Here is a 22,902-nt window from a genome sequence, read left to right on the forward strand (position 1 = left end):
GCATTAAGAAGAGAAGTCAATCCCATAGGAGAATATGGACAGTGCCCAGTGAACTTTCTAGATGAGGTGAATGACCATTATGAGCAAGTCAAATGCTTTTATGGATATAACTCTAGGATGATAAATCCTATGTAATAAAAGTTGTATGAGATCAATAAAAATTTCTAATGTTGAAATTCGTTCAAGAACAAATATCTCTCACTTGCATTCATGCATCATATACATCATTTTTCATAAAGTAAAATTTTTAACACATAGCATTCTAATTTTATTTTTTTCTTTTCTTTTTCAAAATAAAAAAATTTTGTGGTAATAAAGGTTCAAGAATAGCTCGCCCATCAAAAATTTCGGCCCAACCTACTCGTCATTCATACAATACCAGGACACAGACAAGAATCATGGAGCAAGAACAGGCCAGTCGATTTGAGAGAATTGAAAAAGCTCAAGAAGAACTAAAAGGAGATCTTAGTATAATAATGGATATGCTCAAGAAACTTGACAAAGGAAAAACAGTGGAAGAAAATCCTAGCTTTCAAGAACGATCGCCAGATATGGTAGATCCTGTCTATCCTCCAGGGTTTGAGCCACGACTGAACCAACCTTCACAAGGAACTAGAGTACCAATTTTTACTCCTGGTGGATATCCTAATCCTTATCCAAGAATGACATCCACACCTGCTCCAGGACAATTTCAGAATTTTGTTAATCCCATTATGATGGAAAAACCACCTGAGCCAATCTTAGTTCCTGATTTAGATGATCCCAAGGAAAGAGAAAAGCTAGGGATGCAGACACCTGAAAAAGTAGAAGATACCAGTGCCCGGGAGAAGATGAAGATATTGGAGGAAAGGCTTAGGGCTGTAGAGGGAATGGATTTTTATGGCTCCACAGATGCAGCTGATCTTTGTTTAGTTCCAGATGTGGTAATTCCACCTAAATTCAAGGTCCCTGAATTTGAAAAATATGATGGTACAAAATGCCCAATGACCCATATCACCATGTATTGTCGAAAGATGGCAGCATATGCTCGAGATGAGAAGTTGTTAATGCACATATTTCAAGATAGTCTTACGGGTTCTGCAGCTAGGTGGTATGTCCAGCTAGATAGGACTCATATTCGTTCTTGGCAAGAGCTTACAAAGGCATTCCTTACACAATATCGGCATGTCACGGATATGGTTCCAGATCGTCTATCTCTTCAAAGCATGGAAAAGAAAGTAACTGAAAACTTTAAGGAGTATGCACAAAGATGGAGAGACGTGGCTGCACAAGTTCAACCCCCTCTCACTGAGAAAGAAACAACTGTTTTATTTGTGAATACCTTGAAAGCACCGTATTATGAAAGATTGATAGGTAATGCAACCAAGAATTTTGTCGATATGGTGATATCCGGTGAGATCATTGAAAATGCCATAAAAAATGGTAAGCTCGATGCGGGAGAGACAAGTGGAGTAAAGAAAGGTGGAGCTCCTAGAAAGAAAGAGAATGAAGCTCCAGCAGTGAACTATATGGGGCAACAATTCAGAGGTTTCACACCTTATCCTACACCAGTATACCAGACCCATTACCCTTCTGTAAACCATGTTACATCCATCCCTCATTCACATCAACCATACCAGTCATTACCACAACCAGCTTATTCACCTTATTTTCAACCATCCTTTCGAACACCCACTTATTCCTATAACCGTCCTGTTGTACCTACAAGACCAGACTGGAGACCTAATAGTAGTCCACGAGCCCCAAGAAATATCCAAGAAAAATTCACTTTCGATCCCATTCCCATGACATATACAGATCTGTATCCTCAACTTGTTGAGAAACATCTGCTTGCTCCTGTTATCATTGAACCTATGAAACCTCCGTTTCCCAAATGGTATGACCCCAATGCACATTGTGATTATCATTATGGGAATCCAGGTCATTCCACTGAGAACTGTACTGCTTTGAAGCGTAAAGTGCAGGGGTTAATCAATGAAGGAGTATTAAATTTTGATACCAGCCAACAAAGGACTCCAAATGTCAATGGAAACCCTCTACCAAATCATACCAAACCATCAATAAATGCTTTGATTGATGGGCAAACAAGTTATGTGAAAAGAAGAATAGAGGAGGTCAAAACTCCTATGGCTAAGGTGTTCGAAGTATTGGTCAAAACTGACATGTTGAAGCCAATAGAACCTCAAAATTACTCTGAAATGATAAACTCAACTGAAAGCTGCACTTATCACAGAGATGTTTTGGGGCATTCTATCGAGAATTGTCACCAATTTCGTCAAGAGGTGCAAAAATTGATGGATGAAAGTCGAATAGAGTTTTACCAAGAGAGAGAAGAGTTGGTGAAAGTGTCTACCATTAATTCAAAGAATAAGTTTGGGCGTAGACCAGTAACTATCTATTATGATGAGAAGCCAACATCGAAGCTAGAAAAACTCGTCTCTCGACCAGTGGTGACAATTAAAGTTCCTGCCTTTTTTTCATATCAGAATGATAAAGCAGTACCTTGGAAGTACGATTATGGTGTCGTAGTCAACCCAGATACTGCTAATATAACGGGTGTAGGAGGCATAACCCGAAGTGGCAGGTGCTATACCCCAGAGGCTCTAGAAAAAGCTAGAAAGGAGAAAGCCAAGGTAAGGGAAGAAAATGAAAGTCAGAGTGATCTTGATGCAACACCAGAAAAAGAATGTCAGAAGCCAGTATCTGAGAGTGAAGTAGGTGAATTTTTGAAGCTAATAAAACATAGTGAGTATAGCGTGGTAGAACAGCTTAACAAGATGCCAGCTAGAATTTCGCTATTGTCATTATTGCTCAATTCAGAGTCACACCGTAATACTTTACTGAAGGTGCTAAATCAAGCATATGTGTCTCACAATGCTTCTGTTGAATATGTGGAACAGCTTGTTGGTAATCTGACGATTTTAAACTATATCTCTTTCAATGATGAAGAGATTCCTCCTGAGGGTAGAGGAAGCATCAGGGCTCTTCACATTACTGTGAAATGTAAAAGTCATATAATGGCTAAGGTTTTGATTGATAATGGCTCATCCATCAATGTTATGCCTGCGGCTACTCTGGCAAAACTCCCTGTTGATGGATCTTATATGAAATCTAGTCATATGATAGTGAGAGCTTTTGATGGAACCAGAAGAGAAGTGTTGAGAGATATAGAAGTGCCACTGCAGATTGGCCCATGTACTTTCAACGTGAAATTTCAAGTCATGGACATCTCTCCTTCATATAGTTGTTTATTGGGTAGACCGTGGATCCATATGGCAGGTGCTGTCCCATCCTCATTACATCAAAAAGTCAAATTCATTGTTGAAGGGAAGCTAACATGTGTGGCAGGAGAAGAAGATTTATTGGTAACTCAACCGATAAATACTCCTTATGTGGAATCGGCAGATGAAGCTTTAGAATGCTCTTATAGATCTTTCGAGATTACCAATGCAACATATATAGCTGAAGGATCTAAATTGTATTCGTCACACTTATCTACGACTACTAAAATGGTAGTCAGACAGCTTACCAAGATGGGATGGCAACCTGAAGCCGGACTTGAGAAGAACCTGCAAGGAATCACGAAGCCATCGGCCATATATGAAAAAAGAGACAGGTTTGGCTTGGGATATAAGCCAACAAGAGGGGATAAAGTAAGAATGGGGAATGAGAAAAGATATAAGAGGATAGCTAATCTTAAGGGATATGAACCAGAGTCAGAACCCATAGTCATTCCATATCTCTATGATTCTTTTCACTCGGGAGGATACATTTATTCAGATTTACCGGGAGCCTCAAGTGCAGGATTCATGGAAAAATTTTCAGAGCTGGCCATTCAAATGATGGATGGAGAAAAGAAGAGTCGAAGTGAAGAGCTGTTCGTGTACCCTTGTCCTTCAGATTTTGAGCTGGATAATTGGAAAGTTACGGAGCTGCCTATTGTTTTTAAAGCTTTGGAAAAGTAATGTGAAACTTTAAATCCCTAATTACTTTCTACGAGTATTAGGAGATCTTTTATGGTGTGTTTATGTTTGTCATTTTAATAAAAGACTTAGAAGATGCATCCACATTTCTTCTATTATCTTCATTTTACCTTTCATTCTTTTCTTTCCTACATTTTCTTGCCATTCCATTTTTGTGTGCCAATATTTTCTTCATCTTACCCTTTTGCAGGGTCCCAAACAATGAACATGAAGATAATCATGGCAATAATCTCGGATATGATTTTGAAAATTTAATTCATGTTGATGAACTTGATAATGAGGAAGATTCAGATAACTACACACTGCCTCTTGATTTGTTAAAATTAATAGAACATGAAGATAAGCCAATTGAACCCCACCAAGAAATTACTGAATCAGTAAATTTGGGAGATGGTGAGAATAAAAGGGAGGTCAAAATTGGTACATCTCTTTTACCAGTTGAAAGAAAGAAGCTAGAAGAATTACTCCGAGAATATGTAGATGTGTTCGCGTGGACTTACCAGGATATGCCAGGACTCAGCACTGATATTGTAGAGCACAAGTTACCTTTAAAATCAGGATGTAAGCCGATGCAGCAAAAGCTAAGGCGCATGAAACCAGAGATGCTACTGAAAATTAAAGAGGAAGTGAAGAAACAATTCGATGTTGGATTTTTAGAAGTGGCAAAATATCCTGAATGGGTAGCCAACATAGTGCCAGTTCCTAAGAAGGATGGAAAAGTGAGAATGTGTGTCGATTATCGAGATCTAAATAGAGCAAGTCCCAAGGATAACTTTCCTTTACCTCACATCGATACTCTAGTGGATAATACTGCTAGGCACTTCACATTTTCCTTTATGGATGGTTTCTCAGGCTATAATCAGATCAAGATGGCTCGAGATGATATGGAGAAAACTACATTTGTGACCATGTGGGGAACATTCTGTTACAAAGTCATGCCTTTTGGGTTGAAAAATGCTGGTGCTACTTATCAAAGAGCAATGGTGACTCTTTTTCATGACATGATGCATAAAGAGATAGAAGTGTATGTGGATGATATGATTGTAAAATCTCGTGAAGGAGAGGATCATATAGTCAATCTCAAAAAGCTGTTCGACAGGTTGAGAAGATTTCAGTTGAAGTTGAATCCTGCCAAATGTACATTTGGAGCCAAATCAGGAAAACTATTGGGCTTTGTAGTCAGTGAAAAAGGAATCGAAGTGGACCCGGATAAGATACAAGCCATCCAAAACTTATCTCCTCCTCATACTTCAAAAGAAGTGCGAGGCTTCTTAGGGAGATTAAATTATATTGCTCGCTTCATCTCTCAACTCACTTATAAGTGTGATCCTATTTTCAAGCTTCTCAGAAAACATGATCCTGGAGAATGGAATGATGAGTGCCAAGAAGCTTTTGATAAGATCAAAGAATACTTGTCAAATCCACCTGTGTTGGTGCCACCAATGCCAAGAAAACCTTTGATTTTGTACTTAACAGTGCATAAAAATTCAATGGGATGTGTGCTGGGGCAAAGAGATGAAACTGATAAGAAAGAACGAGCAATTTACTACTTGAGTAAGAAGTTCACTGATTATGAGTCAAAGTATTCACCATTAGAGAAAATGTGTTGTGCATTAACCTGGACAGCTCGAAGGCTTAGACAATACATGCTTTATCACACTACTTGGCTCATAGTAAAACTGGATCCTATTAAGTATATCTTCGAAAAGCCCTCATTAACAGGAAGAATAGCACGGTGGCAAGTTATGCTTTCAGAATATGATATCATTTATGTGGCTCAAAAAGCTATTAAAGGGAGTGCAATAGCTGAATTCCTTGCTGATCGTACAGCCGAAGATTATGAGCCAATGAAATTAGATTTTCCTGATGAGGATGTGATGGCCATTGAAGAAAATAAACCTGTTGAAAAATCATGGAGGATGTATTTTGATGGAGCTGCTAATGCTTTGGGTCATGGTATTGGGGCAATTTTGATATCTCCTGATGGACATTATTACCCCATCACAGCCAGATTAAATTTTAATTGCACAAACAATGTGGCTGAATATGAGGCCTGTGTTATGGGTCTACAAGCAGCAATTGAAAAAAAGATCAAAGTGTTAGATGTGTTTGGAGATTCAGCTTTAGTCATCTATCAGTTACGAGGTGAATGGGAGACAAGAGACTCTAAGCTGATTCAGTACCATAAATATATCTCTGAGTTGGTTAAGCAATTTAAAGAAGTTCAATTTGAGCATCTACCTAGAGAGGAAAACCAAATTGCTGATGCACTGGCTACTCTAGCTGCAATGGTCAAAATAGATGCAAATACTGAAATCCAACCCATCAAGCTGGATGTGAAAGATGTTCCAGCACATTGCTCAGGTGTTGAAAAAAAAATTGATGGGAAGCCATGGTATCATGATATCATGCAATACATTAAAAACCAGCAATACCCAGAACATGCAACTGAAAATGATAAGAGGACTATCAGAAGATTGGCTATGAGTTTCTTCATTGATGGAGATATCCTTTACAAAAGAGGTCGAGATCAAGTGCTCTTAAGATGTGTAAATGCAGCTGAAGCAAAAAAGATTATTGAAGAAGTGCATGATGGAGTTTGTGGGGCACATGCAAATGGTCATATGATGGCTAGACAAATTATGAGGGCTGGCTATTATTGGTTGACAATAGAGAGAGACTGTATTGATTATGCTAAGAGATGTCATAAATGTCAGATTTATGCTGACAAGATTCATGCTCCGCCATCAACATTACATGTTCTAGCTCCACCTTGGCCGTTCTCTATGTGGGGCATGGATGTTATTGGTCCCATCACTCCAAAAGCTTCGAATGGGCATAGATTCATTTTTGTAATTATTGATTACTTCACCAAATGGGTAGAAGCTGCATCATATGCTAGCGTGACCCGATCTGTGGTATGTAAGTTCATGAAAAGAGAGATAATATGCAGATATGGACTTCCGGAGACAATTATTTCTGATAATGCCAAAAACTTGAACAACAAAATGATGAATGAAGTATGCACTCAGTTCAAGATCCGTCATCGTAATTTGGCACCATATCGTCCGAAGATGAATGGGGCAGTGGAGGCTGCGAACAAGAATATCAAAAGAATCCTGGAGAAAACGACTGAAACTTACAAAGATTGGCATGAGAAATTGCCTTTTGCCTTGCATGCTTATAGAACATCAGTCAGAACGTCTACTGGAGCCACACCGTTCTCTTTGGTATATGGTATGGAAGCTGTACTACCAGTCGAAGTGGAAATTCCCTCACTTAGAGTCTTGATGGAGGTAGAGTTAGAGGAAGCAGAATGGGTTCGAAATCGCTACGAGCAGTTAAACCTCATCGAAGAGAAAAGATTGTCAGCACTTTGTCATGGTCAATTATATCAAAAGAGGATGATGAGAGCACATGATAAGAAAACTCATCCCCGTTGCTTCAGGGAAGGAGACTTAGTGCTAAAAAGATTTTTTCCAAATCAACATGATAATCGGGGGAAATGGACACCAAATTGGGAAGGCCCGTATGTGGTGAAAAAGGTCTTTTCTGGTGGGGCATTGATTTTGGCAGAAATGGACGGAGGTGATTTACCTACCCCAATAAATTCAGATGTTGTGAAGAAATATTTTGCTTAAAAAAAAAAAAAAAAGAAAAAATGATGACTTATCTAAGTTGAAAACCTGAAAAGGCGGCTTAGATGTGAAGCAAAAGCATCATCAAGAAAAGATCCCATAATGCAGGGGCAAGTGTAGTTTGACGAACTCTGAATAATCAAGAAAGTCATCTGATTTAGTTTTAGAGAAAGAATCTGAGAATATTTTGTTCATGATTATCTTGTGATCATTCTTTTGACACCTTTATTTCAACTCAAACACTTTGACATACACTTGTTATCAACCATAGGAAATACATTATCCTTCATTTGAAACTAATGCCTATCCTTTCCTTTATCCTTATTTGATATTTTTTGTCCATCAGAGAAATGTGATTGCATTTTATTTGTCTTGAACTTAAAATGATGAAAAGAAAAACAAATATGAAAGATCTCAGCATTACTTTTAAAGTTGACAAAGGCAAATGAAAAAGGATGAGAAAAGCATGACAAGACATTGATGTTGCAGACTTTTGAAGAAAAAACTATTATGGTCAGATGTTGAAGACAGATTGGTCATATAAGAATTCGGATAAAAGAAGTCAAAAGCGAGAGATTTTGAGAAGCTTTTTACTACAATGAACGATTTTGATTGCATTACATGCATTGCATCATGAGCACTCAGTACATGCATCCATGAGAAGTTGTAACAAAGATAAAAATTTTCCTTCTCTTAAAAAAAAAAAAAAAAAAAAAAAAGATTTTGGTAAAGACAATGACCAAACAAAGGAAGAGAGAAATTTACTTGTTCAAAGATGAAAACTCAAATTTGAAAACAGATGAAAATTTTAAAGTTGTTGAGCCTCTGCTGAGAGGAGCTTTTTTCAAGAGAGAATTTTTAAAGTTGTGGAGCCTCTGTTGAGAGGAGCTTTTTCAGATAAGATTTTTAAAGTTGTGGAGCCTCTATTGAGAGGAGCTTTTCCAAGATAAGATTTTTAAAGTTGTTGAGCCTCTGCTGAGAGGAGCTTTTCCAAGAGAGAATTTTTAAAGTTGTTGAGCCTCTGCTGAGAGGAGCTTTTTCAGATAAGATTTTTTTAAAGTTGTTGAGCCTCTGCTGAGAGGAGCTTTTTCAAGATGAAAATTTTAAAGTTGTGGAGCCTTTGTTGAGAGGAGTTTTTTCAAATAAGATTTTCAGATGAGATTTTAAAGTTGTTGAGCCTCTGCTGAGAACAGAGGAGCTTTTACAAGATGAAAATTTTAAAGTTGTGGAGCCTCTGTTGAGAGGAGCTTTTTCAAATAAAATTTTCAGATGAGATTTTAAAGTTGTTAAACCTCTGCTGAGAGGAGCCCTTTCAAAAATAAAAAAATAAAAAAAAATCAAATCATGATTTATCTTCGGACAAAATCGTTGTCTTTGTCTTTGCCCTATTCCTGATTCTCAGTAATGTGCAAAGAGGGGCAGCTGTAGACACCGGTTTTGTCCGGATCTACTGTTTTATTTTAATAATAATAATATTTAACAAAACAAACAAAAAAACAAAAAATAAACAAACAAAAGAAACAGAAATAAAACAAAAGTCAAGGGGTTGGTACGGCGCCGAACTGGTCCGACCAACTACCCGATCAACCTCCCGACAAGCCACCAATCACGGACGGTAGGTATGATTTTTCAGTTGAAAAATGAGATTCGAATCCTAGAAAATCTGAGATTTGAATCCCAACAAGCTCTATAAATAGAGCTTGTAAACTAGACTAAAAAAGAACGAAAAAAAAAGAAAAGAAGAAGGCAGCTTCTGTAAAAAAAAAATTCTGCAAAAACACAAAAAAAAAAAAAAAAACAACAGTCCCCTGGAACGGGGAACCCAGCGCCAGAAAGCCACCTGAAAAAAAAAAGAGAGAGATCAGCAGATTCAAAGAAAAAAAAAAAAAGAAAAAAAGAGAGACCGAAACTTTGAGCCCCGATCTACGTCGATCAGGGCTGTTTCCGGTAAAAAGGACACCGGATCTGGAAAGATCGCGTCGAAGAGAACTTCCAGAAGAATTTTCACCTTTCCCGGTCATCGGAAACCACCGTCCAAGACTGCCGGCGGCGAGCCAGACGGCGGCCGGCACAGTGCTCCGGCAACCGACCGACGACCTTTCCCCCAGAGCTCTCTCTCTCCCTCTCTCCTTTTTTTTTCTGAAACAGAAGCCAAATGAACCAAAAAAAAAAATCTTCAGCTATATATAGTAAAGCAAAATCTCAAAACGACGTCGTTTAGATAAAGACCCAAAACGACGCCGTTTCAGCCAAGGAGGATCCGCGCGTCAACCCGCGACCCGACCCGGGGTCCGCGCACCCGACCCGCGACCCGCTGCCTTTATCATCTCTGACCGGTCTGACTGGACCGAACCGAACCGCCGGACCAAACCAACCAGATCGAACTGAACCGCCGGACCGAACCAACCAGACCGAACCGAACCGCCGAACTGAACCAGGAGTTGACCGGACCGTTGACCGGTCCGGTTCAGGTAAAAAAAATTTTTTTTTTTTTTTGAATTTTTCTTATTTTTTAAGTATTATTTTATTAATATTTATGCATATTAAAATATCTATATTTGTTAGACTAATTAATGAAATTGTGGTTAAATAATTTTTTATATAATTATGTTATTTTTTAGAATAAACTTTAAAAACAATAACATAAAAAATAAATTTAATAATAATACTAAAGTAGTAAAAAAATGAAAGAAAAAGGAAATTTTTATCCGACGATGAGATTCAAAGGTATTCCGAGTAGTGATGCCTACGAAATCTCTAGGTGAGAAGATTTTTTTAAAATACTACCAGCGTATTGGAGTATTTATAAAAAAATTTTCAATACAGTAAAGATTTTCTTTTTTAAAAAAATAATAAATAAAAATTGATTAATAAATTAAAATATAACTAATAAAAAATAAGAGAAGAGGAAATTTTTATCCGATGATGAGATTCAAAGGTATTCCGAGTAGTGATGCCTACGAAATCTCTAGGTGAGAAGATTTTTTTTAAGTACTACCAGCGTATTGGAGTATTTATAAAAAATTTTCAATACAGTAAAGATTTTTTTTTTTAAAATAATAAATAAAAATTGATTAATAAATAAAAAATATAAGTAATAAAAATAAGAAGAAAATAAATTTAATCCAATGATGAGATTCTAAAAGTATTCCGAGTAGAGATGCTTTAAGAAATCTCTAGGTGAGAAGATTTTTTGTAAAATATTACCAGCGTATTGGAATATTTATAGAAAATCTTCAATATGATTAAATTCCTTTTTTCTTCAAAATTTTAATTAAAATTAATAAAATTAATAAAATAATTAATAAAATTTTTGAATGAGAATAAAATGTGTGCATAAACACGAAAATATTTTGCATGGCATGCATAACATAATTTCTTACGAAAAGTAAATTTAGACCTCCAAAGATGAGATTCTAAAAGTATTCCGAGTAGAGATGCTTTAAGAAATCTCTAGGTGAGAAAGAGTTCTTTTAATGTTACCAACGTACTGGAACATTTTAAGAATTATTTCAATAAAAAGGTTTTGATTTATTTTTCTCGAGAATAATTTTAATAAATAAAAATCAAAGAAATTATTTTTCGAATACTGAAAATAAGACTGTTTGTATCAAAATCAAAGGATAACACGTTGTTAATTGGTACCGTTTTTTAACGGGCGTTGTGGGGGTGCTAATCCTTCCCCACGCGTAATCGACTCCCGAACCCAGACTGTTTCGCAGACCGTAAAATTATCTTTTTAATAAATTTTAATTAATTTTAAGATTTCATTAAAAGGATATGTTTTAATAGGTGGCCAATCGCACCTAGCCAAAAAAGATTGGTGGCGACTCCGTTATTTTTTATTTCGTTTCCAAATTCGTCGGGCGGACACAAAACCGTTACGACAGAACTCATGTATTTTTGTTGTATTCAAATAAATTTTAAAATTTTGATTTACACAAAAATAAGTTCTTGACTTTTAGTTTTGTATAATAATAATTTAATTTATATTTAAATAAACCCTTAATATAATCATGCTTTTCATTTGAAATAATAACTTATTTGAACATAAATCAAAGAATAAAGATTTATTTAAATATAATAAAAATATAATATTTTATTTTTAAAATAGAATAATTTAAGAATTTTTTTTTTGTATTTTAGCCTATTTTAATAAATAAACACTATTTAGCTTTTGGGTTATGGGCTGAGTGAAAAGTAGGTGAAATAGCATTTATGTGTTGTTGAAAAAAATAGTAACTATGCATTAAAACAGGCTAAAATATTGAAAACCTCTTAAAACTTTTTTTAAAAAAATAATATTATAATATTTATGAACATAGTCAATAAAATTTTTAAAAATAAAAATGGAAACATGTTTTTGAAAACAATGAGAACAAAATATTGTTCTTTTTTTTAAAGTATTAATCATGTTTTCTTTAAGAAAACTGAAATTAAAACAAAAAAACAAAAACATGGCCAAAAAAACACCCTAATTTTTTTGTAAAAAATAAAATAATTAAAAAAAGTTTTACTCGTTCTAAAGCTACTATAATTTCACTCGCGTACAAGAGCCATCTGAGTGACGATGGGTCATGGGAATGAGATGGGCCCATCAATTGAAAAAGGGCTTGGATATTTTGAAGCCTAGCCGCAAAAGGAAGAGAAACAAAAGGACGGACGCCAAAAGAATTCATAGTTCTGGTTTTTAGTTCATTCCCTCTCAGTTCCAGTCCGTCTGCGCATTGCTGCGCAAGCAAGAAGCCATTTTCGTCTACCTCTGCGGACACCGGGAGAGTCCCTCAAATCATTGTATCAGAAAAGGATTATAATGCTTCAAGGTACTCAATTCTTAAATTTCAACTCAATTTCGGCAAAAAAGAGGAAAAACTGTTAACTTAGCGGAGCTATTTTAATTCAATGCGAGTTTTTGGGGGATAGGAATCTAGGGTTTTTTTTTAGATTAGGTTTTTAAAATTTTTGTAGTTAGGGTTTAGGATAATAAATATGAAAGGCCGGACGCATCGGGCTGATCCTCATGACGACTGGGGAGACGGTTCATGGACCGTGGACTGTATCTGCGGCGTCAATTTTGATGACGGTGAAGAGATGGTGAAGTGCGATGAGTGCGGCGTGTGGGTGCACACGCGCTGCTCGCGTTACACCAAGGGTGAAGAGTTGTTTGCCTGTGACAAGTGCAAGAGCAAGAGCAACCGTAACGACAGTGAGGAGAAGGAGGTGGCACAGTTGCTTGTTGAATTGCCTACGAAAACGGTTAGAATAGAGAGTAGTTACGTGGGCCATGTGCCTTCCCGGCGGCCCCTTAGGCTTTGGACTGATATCCCTATGGAAGAGCGTGTTCATGTTCAAGGGGTTCCAGGAGGGGAGCCTGGTTTGTTTGGAGGGTTATCTGGCGTTTTTACGCCAGAGTTATGGAAGTGTACAGGCTATGTGCCAAAAAAGTTTAATTTCCAGTATAGGGAATTCCCGTGTTGGGATGAGAAAAAAGAAGATGATAATGAAAATGGTAAGCAAAATGAGATTGAGAATGGGAATCCGGTTGATAATGGTGCTGGAGTTCTGTTTTCATTGTCTAAGGAGAGGATGTTTGGCGTGCCAATGTATCCGAATAAGGAAGATTTAAATGAAGGGAAGAAGAGTGAGGGTGAAGATTTGAATGGAAAAAGTTGGCAGAATGGGGTAAGGAAAGATAGACATGTTCTTCAGCCTGTTGCGGTATCCTCCAGTAGGTGGAAGGAAGATGAGCTTGGGGTGTCTAAAGATAGGAGAGCAAAGAAGAAGGCTAGAAGTGCTGCTGAGAAAGAGGCTTACGAGAAGAAGAGTTCTGTACAGTCCCCTAAAACAGGTTATTTAACTTCGAAATTGAATTTAATTCTGTATAAACATATACACATGCAGGGAATAAGTTTATCTTATTATCATGAAAGATATGGTTATTTGTTCTGTAACACACATTTCATATTATTGGAATCAATGGTAATGGTGAGCCTCATCTTTACCAAAGTTGGCATAGGCATGTTGACTCCAGGTTCTTTTTGCTGTTTTTTGTTTTTGTTTGCATTCTTATTACTAGTGTTTAGACCCAGCAGTGATGCAAAACAATTGGAATTTTATGAAGACAGAGATCCAAAGGCTTTCAAGACTGATGGTCAGATTGTAAAGAACAAAAATTTGAAGGACAGTGTGCTTCTAGAACCCACATCAGATGGTAATCTTGGATCAAACCATGCAGTTGAAAGGCCTAAGAACAACTTATGGGGAAGGGAGCGTGCTTCAGAGGTCTCAACTTCTGGCATGTCTGGACATGATTGTTCAATTAGAAGTGAAGCGAACGAGGAGATGGCTGATCATGAATTTCCCGCAGCTATTATGAGCTCTCCAAAAACAGAGGATCTTGTTGCATTGCCATTAGAGCATAAAAATTCTGGGATATCTCCTATTAAAGAAGAGGTATCTTTTTTTACGCCTTTTATTTATTGATATCATGGATGAAATTTTATATCTTTTGTTAGTTTTCTCTGTTGTAATGTTTTTTTTTTTAAAAAAAAAACTTTATCTAGCAGAAGAAAAGAATTGCTATTAGTTGATTTCACAAGGACTATCACAACCTCCACAATCTTTAATCTTCTAGAAGCAAGTCTGTGATGTCATTGGTTCATGTGAAATCAAAAGCAATTGTCTCAAAATGGTGTAGTAGGCCATTTTGCTTCTTGGCAAATAGGTTTTGCTTTTCATCTAGGGGATAGAGTGATAATAGCAACGGGCAAGTTGCTCAAGAAAAGGTAGTCAAGGCTATCATGCAGGAGAGGAAACTTTTACCAATAAATAAAGCAAACTAACCATATAAAGTTTTTGTTGGTTACAGAATCTGTGTATTCATGGCTTGCAGGCATACCTATCTTGGAAATGATTAAAGTACCATAGTGCACCATCCTAAGCAAACTTCCACTCACATATAAGTCACGGTGTCATAACATATAAATCCGTGGATCTATCGCTAAACATTAGTTTTAGAAGTTGGCACCAATCTTTTTGTTTAGGTGCAATTAGCTACCTAACTTAATTTGTCCCATTTTAAAGAGGAGTCTTAAGCTTTACTTAGGTATCTTTAAATGGTAAATTTTAGTCTACGAAACCATATTTAGGTTTGGGAGTGTGGTTAGCATGAGGAAGGTTATAGCATCTTCACAATACCCGTCCAAAGGATGGTACCAGTTTGATTTCAAGTTTTCCAAACTTTAAAACATTTTAATGGTTTTACCAAATAATTTAACTATTGAAAATTATTTTTAAAATTACTTCAATAGTTTGGTAGCAATTTAAGATAATTTGCACACTTCATGAGTATTCACAAAGACTAGTGTCCCACTCTGAAGAGGTTCCATCGTTGGATTCATTAATGTATTTTTCAAGAAATTAATTATTTGAAAACAATTAATAAAATTCTCTAATAGTTTTGTAGGATTTTATTTCGATGCACATCCCCCACTCATTTGGTGTGATTTTTATTTGAAAATCCATTTATAAAATTTAATTTAAGAAAAACTCATTAAATTTTCAAATAGTTTGGTAAAATTTAATTCAAGATTTAAATCTTCTGATTGTTTGGTAAGATTGAAAATTTTTATTTTATCAAAAATTCATGAAGAAAATTTTCAATCGTTTGGTAGAATTTATAATTTAAAGATTTCTAATCCATGAAAATCCTATCAAAGTTTTTTTTTTTTTTCTTTTTTTATCATTCATAATTAATAAAAATGGAGAATCAAATAAAAAATTAAAAATAGAAAATTAAAAAATGAAAAAAAATCAAACTTGCACTAAAAACAAGTCGGGTCAAGCTTAATGGCACGTGGGTTAAATGGATTTAGTTGCTGACCTTGGTCTCCTAAACACTGCGGTTTGAAAAATCCACATATTCCTTTATTGTCTGCTTCTCTTCTACAAGTCTCAAACCTCTCCCTTCTCTACGCTTTTCAACACCTATCAAAACCCAGAAACCGGTGACCGTTGCCCCTTCCTGCCGTCAGTCGATGCTGGAGACCACCACCGGCCTGAAGCCAGAAACCTTACTCCTTCCCCCTCTGTGTGGCACCATCCTCTCTTAATCCCCAAATCAGAACCCAAATGCAACCCAGAATCCAGCGAACTCGCCATCACCACTACCACTGAACACCATGCCTCTACTAGAACCCTCTCCTTTCGAACCTTCCAATCTCCTCTTCATTGATCGAAACCCAGCTGCAAAAATTTCCTAAAATTCCCCAATAAAGAGCCAAAATTTTCACTACCCAAACCTCTTTTTATTCTCTGTGTTGCTTGCTGCTCATGTTAATTACTTTGCTTGTGTTTGGCTTTGATTGCTGGTTGGTTCAGGTTTGCTTTTGGGTATGGGTAATTTTGGTTCTTTCTGGCTTTTCTGGATTGTTGATTTGGTTGTGTTGAGGCTTGCTTTGCTGTGCATGGGTTTGGTTCTGGGTATGAGTTATCTTAGGGTTTGCTGGGTTGGTGAGGAACTGCTGGGTTCTGGATTTTCTTCTTGTTGAATTTGATTGATGAACTTGTGGGTGTGTTCGGGTGTGTTAGGTTTGAGGTTGAAGATGTTTGCGGGGAATGGGTTTATTGCTGCCGAATGGAAAATTGGACTTGAATGCCTCCTTTTGCTGTGGAATTTCACTTGGTTGCTTCTTCTGGAAATTGATTGGTTGAATGGGTGTTTCTGAAAATTTTTTGAATGCTTTCGGCCCTGCTGTTGGCTCTATTGCCCTAATGTGCTACTCTGCTTCTGTTGAATTTCTTCTTTTCTGTTGATTCTTGCTTCTGGCTTGAATTGCTTCTTCGATTGATTTCTGTCTCTGGCCTTTGCTCGTGACTCTCTGTTTTGCTTAATTTTCTGTCGATTCTTTGGTCTCGATTGCAGGCTCTGTATACTTGATTGCTCGATTCTCCCCCTTTGTTTTGCCAATTGCTTCTTTTATAGGAAAAAAATCCCATTTCAACTTGGACCAATTTAATGCTCACTGGATTTTCTGTGATTTTCCCCTTTTTCATGAAGATTGGGATCAAAGAAATTCCAAAATTGTTAAATCATTAAGTTTCAGAATCAAATTTGAATATCAAACAATCTGCCAATTCGCACGTTTTTCTTTTCGGTTTCTTGGCTGTTTTCTTTTGTTGACTTTGATAGATTTGACCCAAAAAAATAAAAATAATAAAATAAAATAAAGCTAAAAATTAAAATTAAAATTAAAATCAAAACCCAAAAAATTTTTGTTTGAGCTTTTAATCATTGGACCTAAAATTTTTTCATTAAGGCCTAATTGACAACCAAAGGCCCATTTCAACTCTGAAAATTTTTCTGGACAAATGGGATGTCAACAAAGTCAAATCCCATTTTGCCCTGGACCAAATGTGATGTCTACACATTTAAGCTGACAGATCTTGTCATGAAAACTGACAATGCCAGAACCTAAAAAGCTTCAGTGTTTGAGTTCCATCTAAAATTGTTGTATTACGCTGCTAGTTTGCTTTGTCATATATAGGGTTGGGTTGTAGGTGTATCTACCCTTGTTCTCTAAATTTTGTTAGTGTGTTAAAATTTCTAAATTTTGTTAGTGTGTTAAAATTTGAAACGTTACATCGAAAGCATCACTTCCATCTACAATCCTCCATTGGTCTTTGTGTGTAAAATAGTAGAGAAGGTGGATTTATGATATGCTTTTGGTTTCACTTGGTATTTTAAGTAACCTTTTCATATTCTTGCAATAGGGTGATAACATGGCAATTGACAAAGTAGATGGTGGTGTAGAAGGTTCTACAAGAAGTCCTCAGGAGCATTTGGTTCACAATTTAGCTAGTACTGCACTGGATGTTCAGCGCAATCATATTCTTAAAGATTCTAATACCAGCATGTCTCACAGTTTTGTTAAACCTGTTATTGAGGTGAAAAGAGAAATGAAGGATGATGATGGTTCCAAGGTTATCTTTACTGCTCAACCTTCTCCTCCTGATGATTCTAAAGACACAGAGATATCTTTCCATCAGACATCAGAAACTTGCCAAATGAATAATGTGGGAGACTGTTCACAATCGTCTGACAGTAAGGTCAAAGTTATTGAATCAGAAATTATTGCTGATTGTCATTGTGATAAAGTGAATGAGTTGTCTGGTGATTGCTCATTGCTAAAATGCGATTTGGATGGTTCAGAAGTTCCCAAGTCAGTGCAGAAAAGTTCTTCACAATCCAACCATGTTCCTGTCTCTGCTGAAGAGCCTAAACTAAATGCATATGTGGAACACTCTATCCTGCACAAAATGGTAGTATGTGTTGGAAACTCTTCTTCCACTTCATCTGCTGCCATAATCCCCATGTCATCTATTTGTGATAACTCGAAACCTATAGATTCTCAGAATAACATGAAGCATCGAGTAATGCCTGACAATAATGCAAGCATTAAGAAAGATCATGCTGCAAATGATGTAAGGAGGGATGAAGACAAACATGACTTATCACAGAAGGCAGCAAAAGAGCGTCCAAAATGCTCTTATGGTTCTACTTCAAAAGTCTCACACCAAAGCAGGATTTCACATGCTTCCATTTCTAAAAGAACCATATCTGAATCAAAAGATTCTGCGCCTTCCTCATCTTTAAAGCCATCTTTGGTGCAGAATACTTCAGTTATCTCAATCTCTGGTGAGTCTGCTAGGCCACTGCAAAGTCAGTCTGCTTCACATGGTCAGCAAAATAAGGCATCAGCTTCAGGTTTCCCACAGAAAAGTGAAAAGTTCAATCAGTCTAGTACCCAGTCTGCATCTAAGGTTACTCATGCAACATCAGCGGTTCCTTTTGCACCATCAAATTCCCCTGCTCTGAGTGATGAAGAGGTGTGAGATCAAGTGCTATCTTCTAATAAGATGGTTTATAATAACTTCTCTTTCCTTTTTATTTTTATTTTTATTTTTTGGAGCTTCCTTTGACAAATTTATTCTCCATCTTATTTTTCTGATTTCAGCTTGCTTTACTTTTGCATCAAGAACTTAACAGTTCTCCAAGAGTACCTCGTGTCCCACGTGTGCGGCATGCTGGTAGCTTTCCTCAGCTGGCATCTTCCACTGCAACAAGCATGCTAATAAAGCGCACATCTAGCTCCAGAGGAAAGCATCACAGTTTGGTATACTTGCATTTCATTATCTGGCATTTTTCTGCCAACTTGCAATTCCTGTTTCAAGTTTTAGTTGCATTGGTACTACAGGTTTTCAACAAGTTTTGGCTTTGATGAATGGTTCTTAATTGATGCATTGGTAGGTTCCTAGAAGAAAAAACAAGGATGCATCTAAAGGTGGGTCCTGTGGTTCTCGTGAGCTTGATAATGAGGCTAAAAGGACTGATAAAGTGCTATCTTCACCTGATCAGAGACTAGATATTGGATCTGCCATGGATGCTTCTAAAAGGGTTGACAAGAATGTACCTCCCACAGCCACCACAACCACAAACAGTGGCCCTTCTTCTTCCACTGAAGCTAATGATCAAAATTTGTTATCCATGCTCAATTCACCTATGAATTTATCTGATGATGACACAGGCACAATTCGTGGTTCTCTACCTCTTACTTTACCTGGTAACTGCCTCTTTGAGGAAGTCTAGTTTATCAAAAGTTTCCTGAATTAGGACCAATCTAATTTTATTTGCTCACCCTCCAATAAACCATTTGTAATATTCTTCTTCATGTTTTCAGGCTTGATAAATGAGATTATGAGCAAAGGCAGGCGAATGACATATGAAGAACTTTGTAATGCAGTCCTGCCGGTGTGTTGCTTCTTTAAGGCAGAGTGCCTACTGTTTGCCTTAGTGTCATCTTTCTTGTTACTCCCGGTAGTTCTTTTGGAGGAAAAAATTGCTTCTCATTCTTTTCTTTTCTTTTCTTCTTTTGTTCCAGCACTGGCCTAACTTGAGGAAACATAATGGAGAACGCTATGCATATTCTAGTCATTCTCAAGCTGTTCTTGATTGCCTAAGAAATCGACAAGAATGGGCTCAGTTAGTTGACCGTGGCCCCAAGGTATTCACATAGCTTTTGGCTGAGCTTGTTTTACTACTTCATTTCTGCACTCTGTTCTGCTGAGGGAATAAGGGATGCTAGTTTGGGTGGGAAATACCTTATGGGACCCAAAAACATAAAACCAGTCTGGTGTGGACTTTCTTTTGTGATTAATAATAACTTGCTGCATGTCTTGCAATTTTTTCTGTGTGGATTGTCGCTGCTTTGACCTTTTGGTTTAGCCAATGAAAATCCAAAGTGTTGGTGAATAAAAAGGAAAGAAAATAGATTCCAATCAGTGGCCTTATGGCAGATTATCAATTTAAAGTCTAACGATTATTTCATCTATTGGGATGAGGATCGCATGGCTGCTAAGGGAGTATTATAAAGTTTTTTGCTTGACCTCTCTAATGAGGTTGGGCGTTCTGGTCTTTTATGCCAGCATTGCTAAGCATTTGTTGGTGATGATATGAAGCCAAAAGTTGTGTAAAAGTAAACAAAAAAAATGATAGAAAAAAGTAGGTAACGAGGACAAGGGAAAAGATAGGGCTTGTGGTGGTGGTGGTCAAATATCTCCTGAACTATAATTCTTTTTTTCTACCCTGTACATTTTACTGGGAATTAGCATTTAGTTTGATTTCATTTTCCATAATTTCACAGTTCTTGACTTGTAAATTTTTAATGAATCGAATTATTGTTGAATTTTAATTAAAGATACAAATCACATCATTTTTTACCAGACTAATTCAAGTAGGAAAAGGCGCAAGGCTGATGTTGAAGAATCAGAGGATAATGAATACGGCAAAGGAAGAAGTAGAAAGGAGGTAGAAAGCAAAAGCATCGAATCACAGAAAGAAGATTTTCCCAAGGGCAAACGGAAAGCGAGAAAGCGAAGGCGACTGGCTTTGCAAGGAAGAGGAATAAAAGATGTCCAAAGGAGGAGGAGGAGGAGGGCAGATTTCAGTGATGATGATGCTGGGCCCTTCTCTAATTCGAGTGAGGAGAGCATGTTCAGCGAGGATGAGATCCAAGGAGGCGGAGCATGCCCAGTGGGAAGTGAGGCCTCAGCCAGCTCAGATGAGACGGGGACTATGTAAGTTGAGGCCTAACAAGTCATGTTTTGATCTGATTTCCCGAGATGAAGAATGGACTCTGGAGAACGCTCCTCTTTTTGTTTCTGATTACAACTTTTTGTCTAGCAATGGGTTCAGGCCAGATCAGCATAAAAGAGTTGCTAGCTAGGTGGGTGTGCGGTCTGATTGGAAAATGTGATATTAGGGTGTACATAGACGGATATTTTAGGCAAGTATTATGTGAAAGGTTTTAACCGTCTCCACTCAAATTTTTAGTCGAGCTTACAGGAACTAGTAAAAATTTCATATAGGAATTAAACAATTCTTAATATAACAAAGTACTGAACAAACCACCAAATGTTAGGCCTACTTGTAACATTCAACCAATCATCATATATTGCATGTCGCACGGGGCTGTAAGTCATTTTCTCCGTTGGTTTTCATTCTTTTACTTTGTATCCCAGGAATTTTGTATTTGCGGATGCACAGCAAACGTAAAATTCTTATTAGAAGGGGTAAAATTGTTGTAAAACAATCAACAATAATCAGAATGCTTTTCTTTATGCTCTATATTTTACTTCACTTCAAAATCTTTTTTGGTACGGGATAGGAATTAAAATGGTGGGTTTCAAACTTTTATCTCACATTTTTTTAAAAAAAAATCTTTTTAACCATTAAATTAAAAAATTAAAAGTACTTAAAATATTTTACAAGTAATATTTTTACGACAATTTGAACTTGCCACAACATATATATATCTGCATCCATTTTCATTTCACCATTGTAATTGGTTGTTTGGGTCATTAAATATTTTAAATTAAAAATCTAAATTTTTTAAAATGCAAAACAAAAGCATGATAATAGTATTTTGTTTTATAGTTGATTTCTCAAGAATCGTAACACAATTTTAAGTCGAACTGAGGAGGAAAATATTGGATGGAAATATAATAGCAATGTATTCATTATCACAATAATAATTTTATTTTTTGCCTATTGTAAACTCACCTTCTCATTTATATTTGACTGAGGATGAAGAAGAAACAAAGATTGACATATATTTATTTATATACTAATTTTTGGCACATACGTGATATACGTATAATTTTTATATTTAAAAATTTATTTTTATAAATAATTTTTTGATATTACAATAATAATGATAAATATTAATAATTTAATTTTGATTTTGGTGTAATATAAAGAAAATTTGATAACTTTTGATAAAATTTTGATAATTTTGATGTAATTTTGGTAACTTCCAATATTAGTTTAATAATTTATGATATAATTTTAGTAACTATTGATAAATTTTTTATAACCTCTTAATGTAATTTTACTATTTAACTTTTTGATAATTTATGATATATTTATAGTAATTACTGATAAAATTTGTGTCATCACATATTTAACAATGAATTCTCATAAGAAAGCGCGGATTCAATTCTAGTATAGGGTAATTTTATTTTTATATAATAACATTATTGTTTTATTCAAATTTAGAAATTTTTTTTACTAAATTTTTTTATCGAATAGGTTCGTGATAGGTTTATCCTAATATCCCAATATAAAATTTCTAACTTCGTTTTGCTACTAACCAAGGTTCAATTACCGATAACTTTAAATATGACAAAATTTATTAATGATTAACAATTAATTTATTGATTTATTATTTTGTTATCAGCGATTTACTATTAAGTTATAAATGATAAATTGTTAAATTATTAATAATTTACTACTAAATTAGCATTGATTTACAACTAATTTATGAATGATTTACTACTAAGTTATCAATAGTTTACATCTAAATTATCAATGATTTACTATTATATTATTATGCATTTAGTATTATATTATCATTGATTTACTATGTAATTTTTAATTATTTACTACAAAATCATTATAGATTTATTACTAAATTAACCATAATTCATTGTCAAGTTATCACCAATTTATATTAAATTATTCATAATTTACTATTAAATTATTTAACTATTAAATTCTTGATAATTAACTATTACCTAGTTATATTGATTTAAATTTAAGTTTCTATGATTAACTACTAAATTATCATTAATTTACTTTTAAGTTATTTATGATTTACTACTAAATTTATCAATTAATTACTACTTAACTAAGACTGATTTACTGTTAAGTTATATTAATTTAC

At 35.7% G+C, this 22,902-nt stretch overlaps 2 protein-coding genes and 1 long non-coding RNA gene across 4 annotated transcripts; 2 read left to right on the plus strand and 1 right to left on the minus strand.

Moving 5' to 3' along the window:
* Positions 1–476: 476 nt before the first annotated feature.
* LOC149516177 (uncharacterized) lies at positions 477–8,276 on the plus strand. The gene is made up of 6 exons (XM_089768731.1): positions 477–1,801; positions 2,090–2,144; positions 2,487–2,584; positions 3,149–3,206; positions 3,781–3,798; positions 4,022–8,276. The coding sequence occupies exons 1-6, from the start codon at positions 477–479 to the stop codon at positions 7,622–7,624; spliced, it is 5,157 nt and encodes a 1,718-aa protein (XP_089624857.1). The 3' UTR covers positions 7,625–8,276.
* Positions 8,277–9,056: 780 nt separating this feature from the next.
* On the minus strand, positions 9,057–10,406 carry LOC149516178 (uncharacterized). Its single transcript, XR_016346693.1, has 2 exons — positions 9,630–10,406; positions 9,057–9,461 (listed from the first exon to the last, which is right to left on the minus strand). It is a non-coding gene; the product is annotated as an uncharacterized LOC149516178 (long non-coding RNA).
* A 1,894-nt stretch (positions 10,407–12,300) lies between these two features.
* Positions 12,301–21,166, plus strand: LOC111289352 (uncharacterized). 2 transcript variants are annotated; one of them, XM_089768196.1, is made up of 8 exons: positions 12,301–13,469; positions 13,698–14,074; positions 17,393–18,508; positions 18,637–18,795; positions 18,930–19,242; positions 19,360–19,430; positions 19,561–19,683; positions 20,403–21,166. In XM_089768196.1, exons 1-8 carry the CDS (start codon positions 12,611–12,613, stop codon positions 20,757–20,759), a joined length of 3,375 nt encoding a protein of 1,124 aa, XP_089624322.1. In that variant the 5' UTR covers positions 12,301–12,610; the 3' UTR covers positions 20,760–21,166. The 2 variants fall into 2 exon arrangements, with proteins under 2 accessions (XP_089624322.1, XP_022736063.2); XM_022880328.2 differs by having other exon boundaries at positions 13,743–14,074.
* Positions 21,167–22,902: the final 1,736 nt, after the last annotated feature.

This window comes from Durio zibethinus, chromosome 11, assembly GCF_047325235.1.
Source record: "Durio zibethinus cultivar Kanyao isolate XHJ-2024 chromosome 11, ASM4732523v1, whole genome shotgun sequence".
Taxonomy (NCBI): Eukaryota; Viridiplantae; Streptophyta; class Magnoliopsida; order Malvales; family Malvaceae; genus Durio; species Durio zibethinus.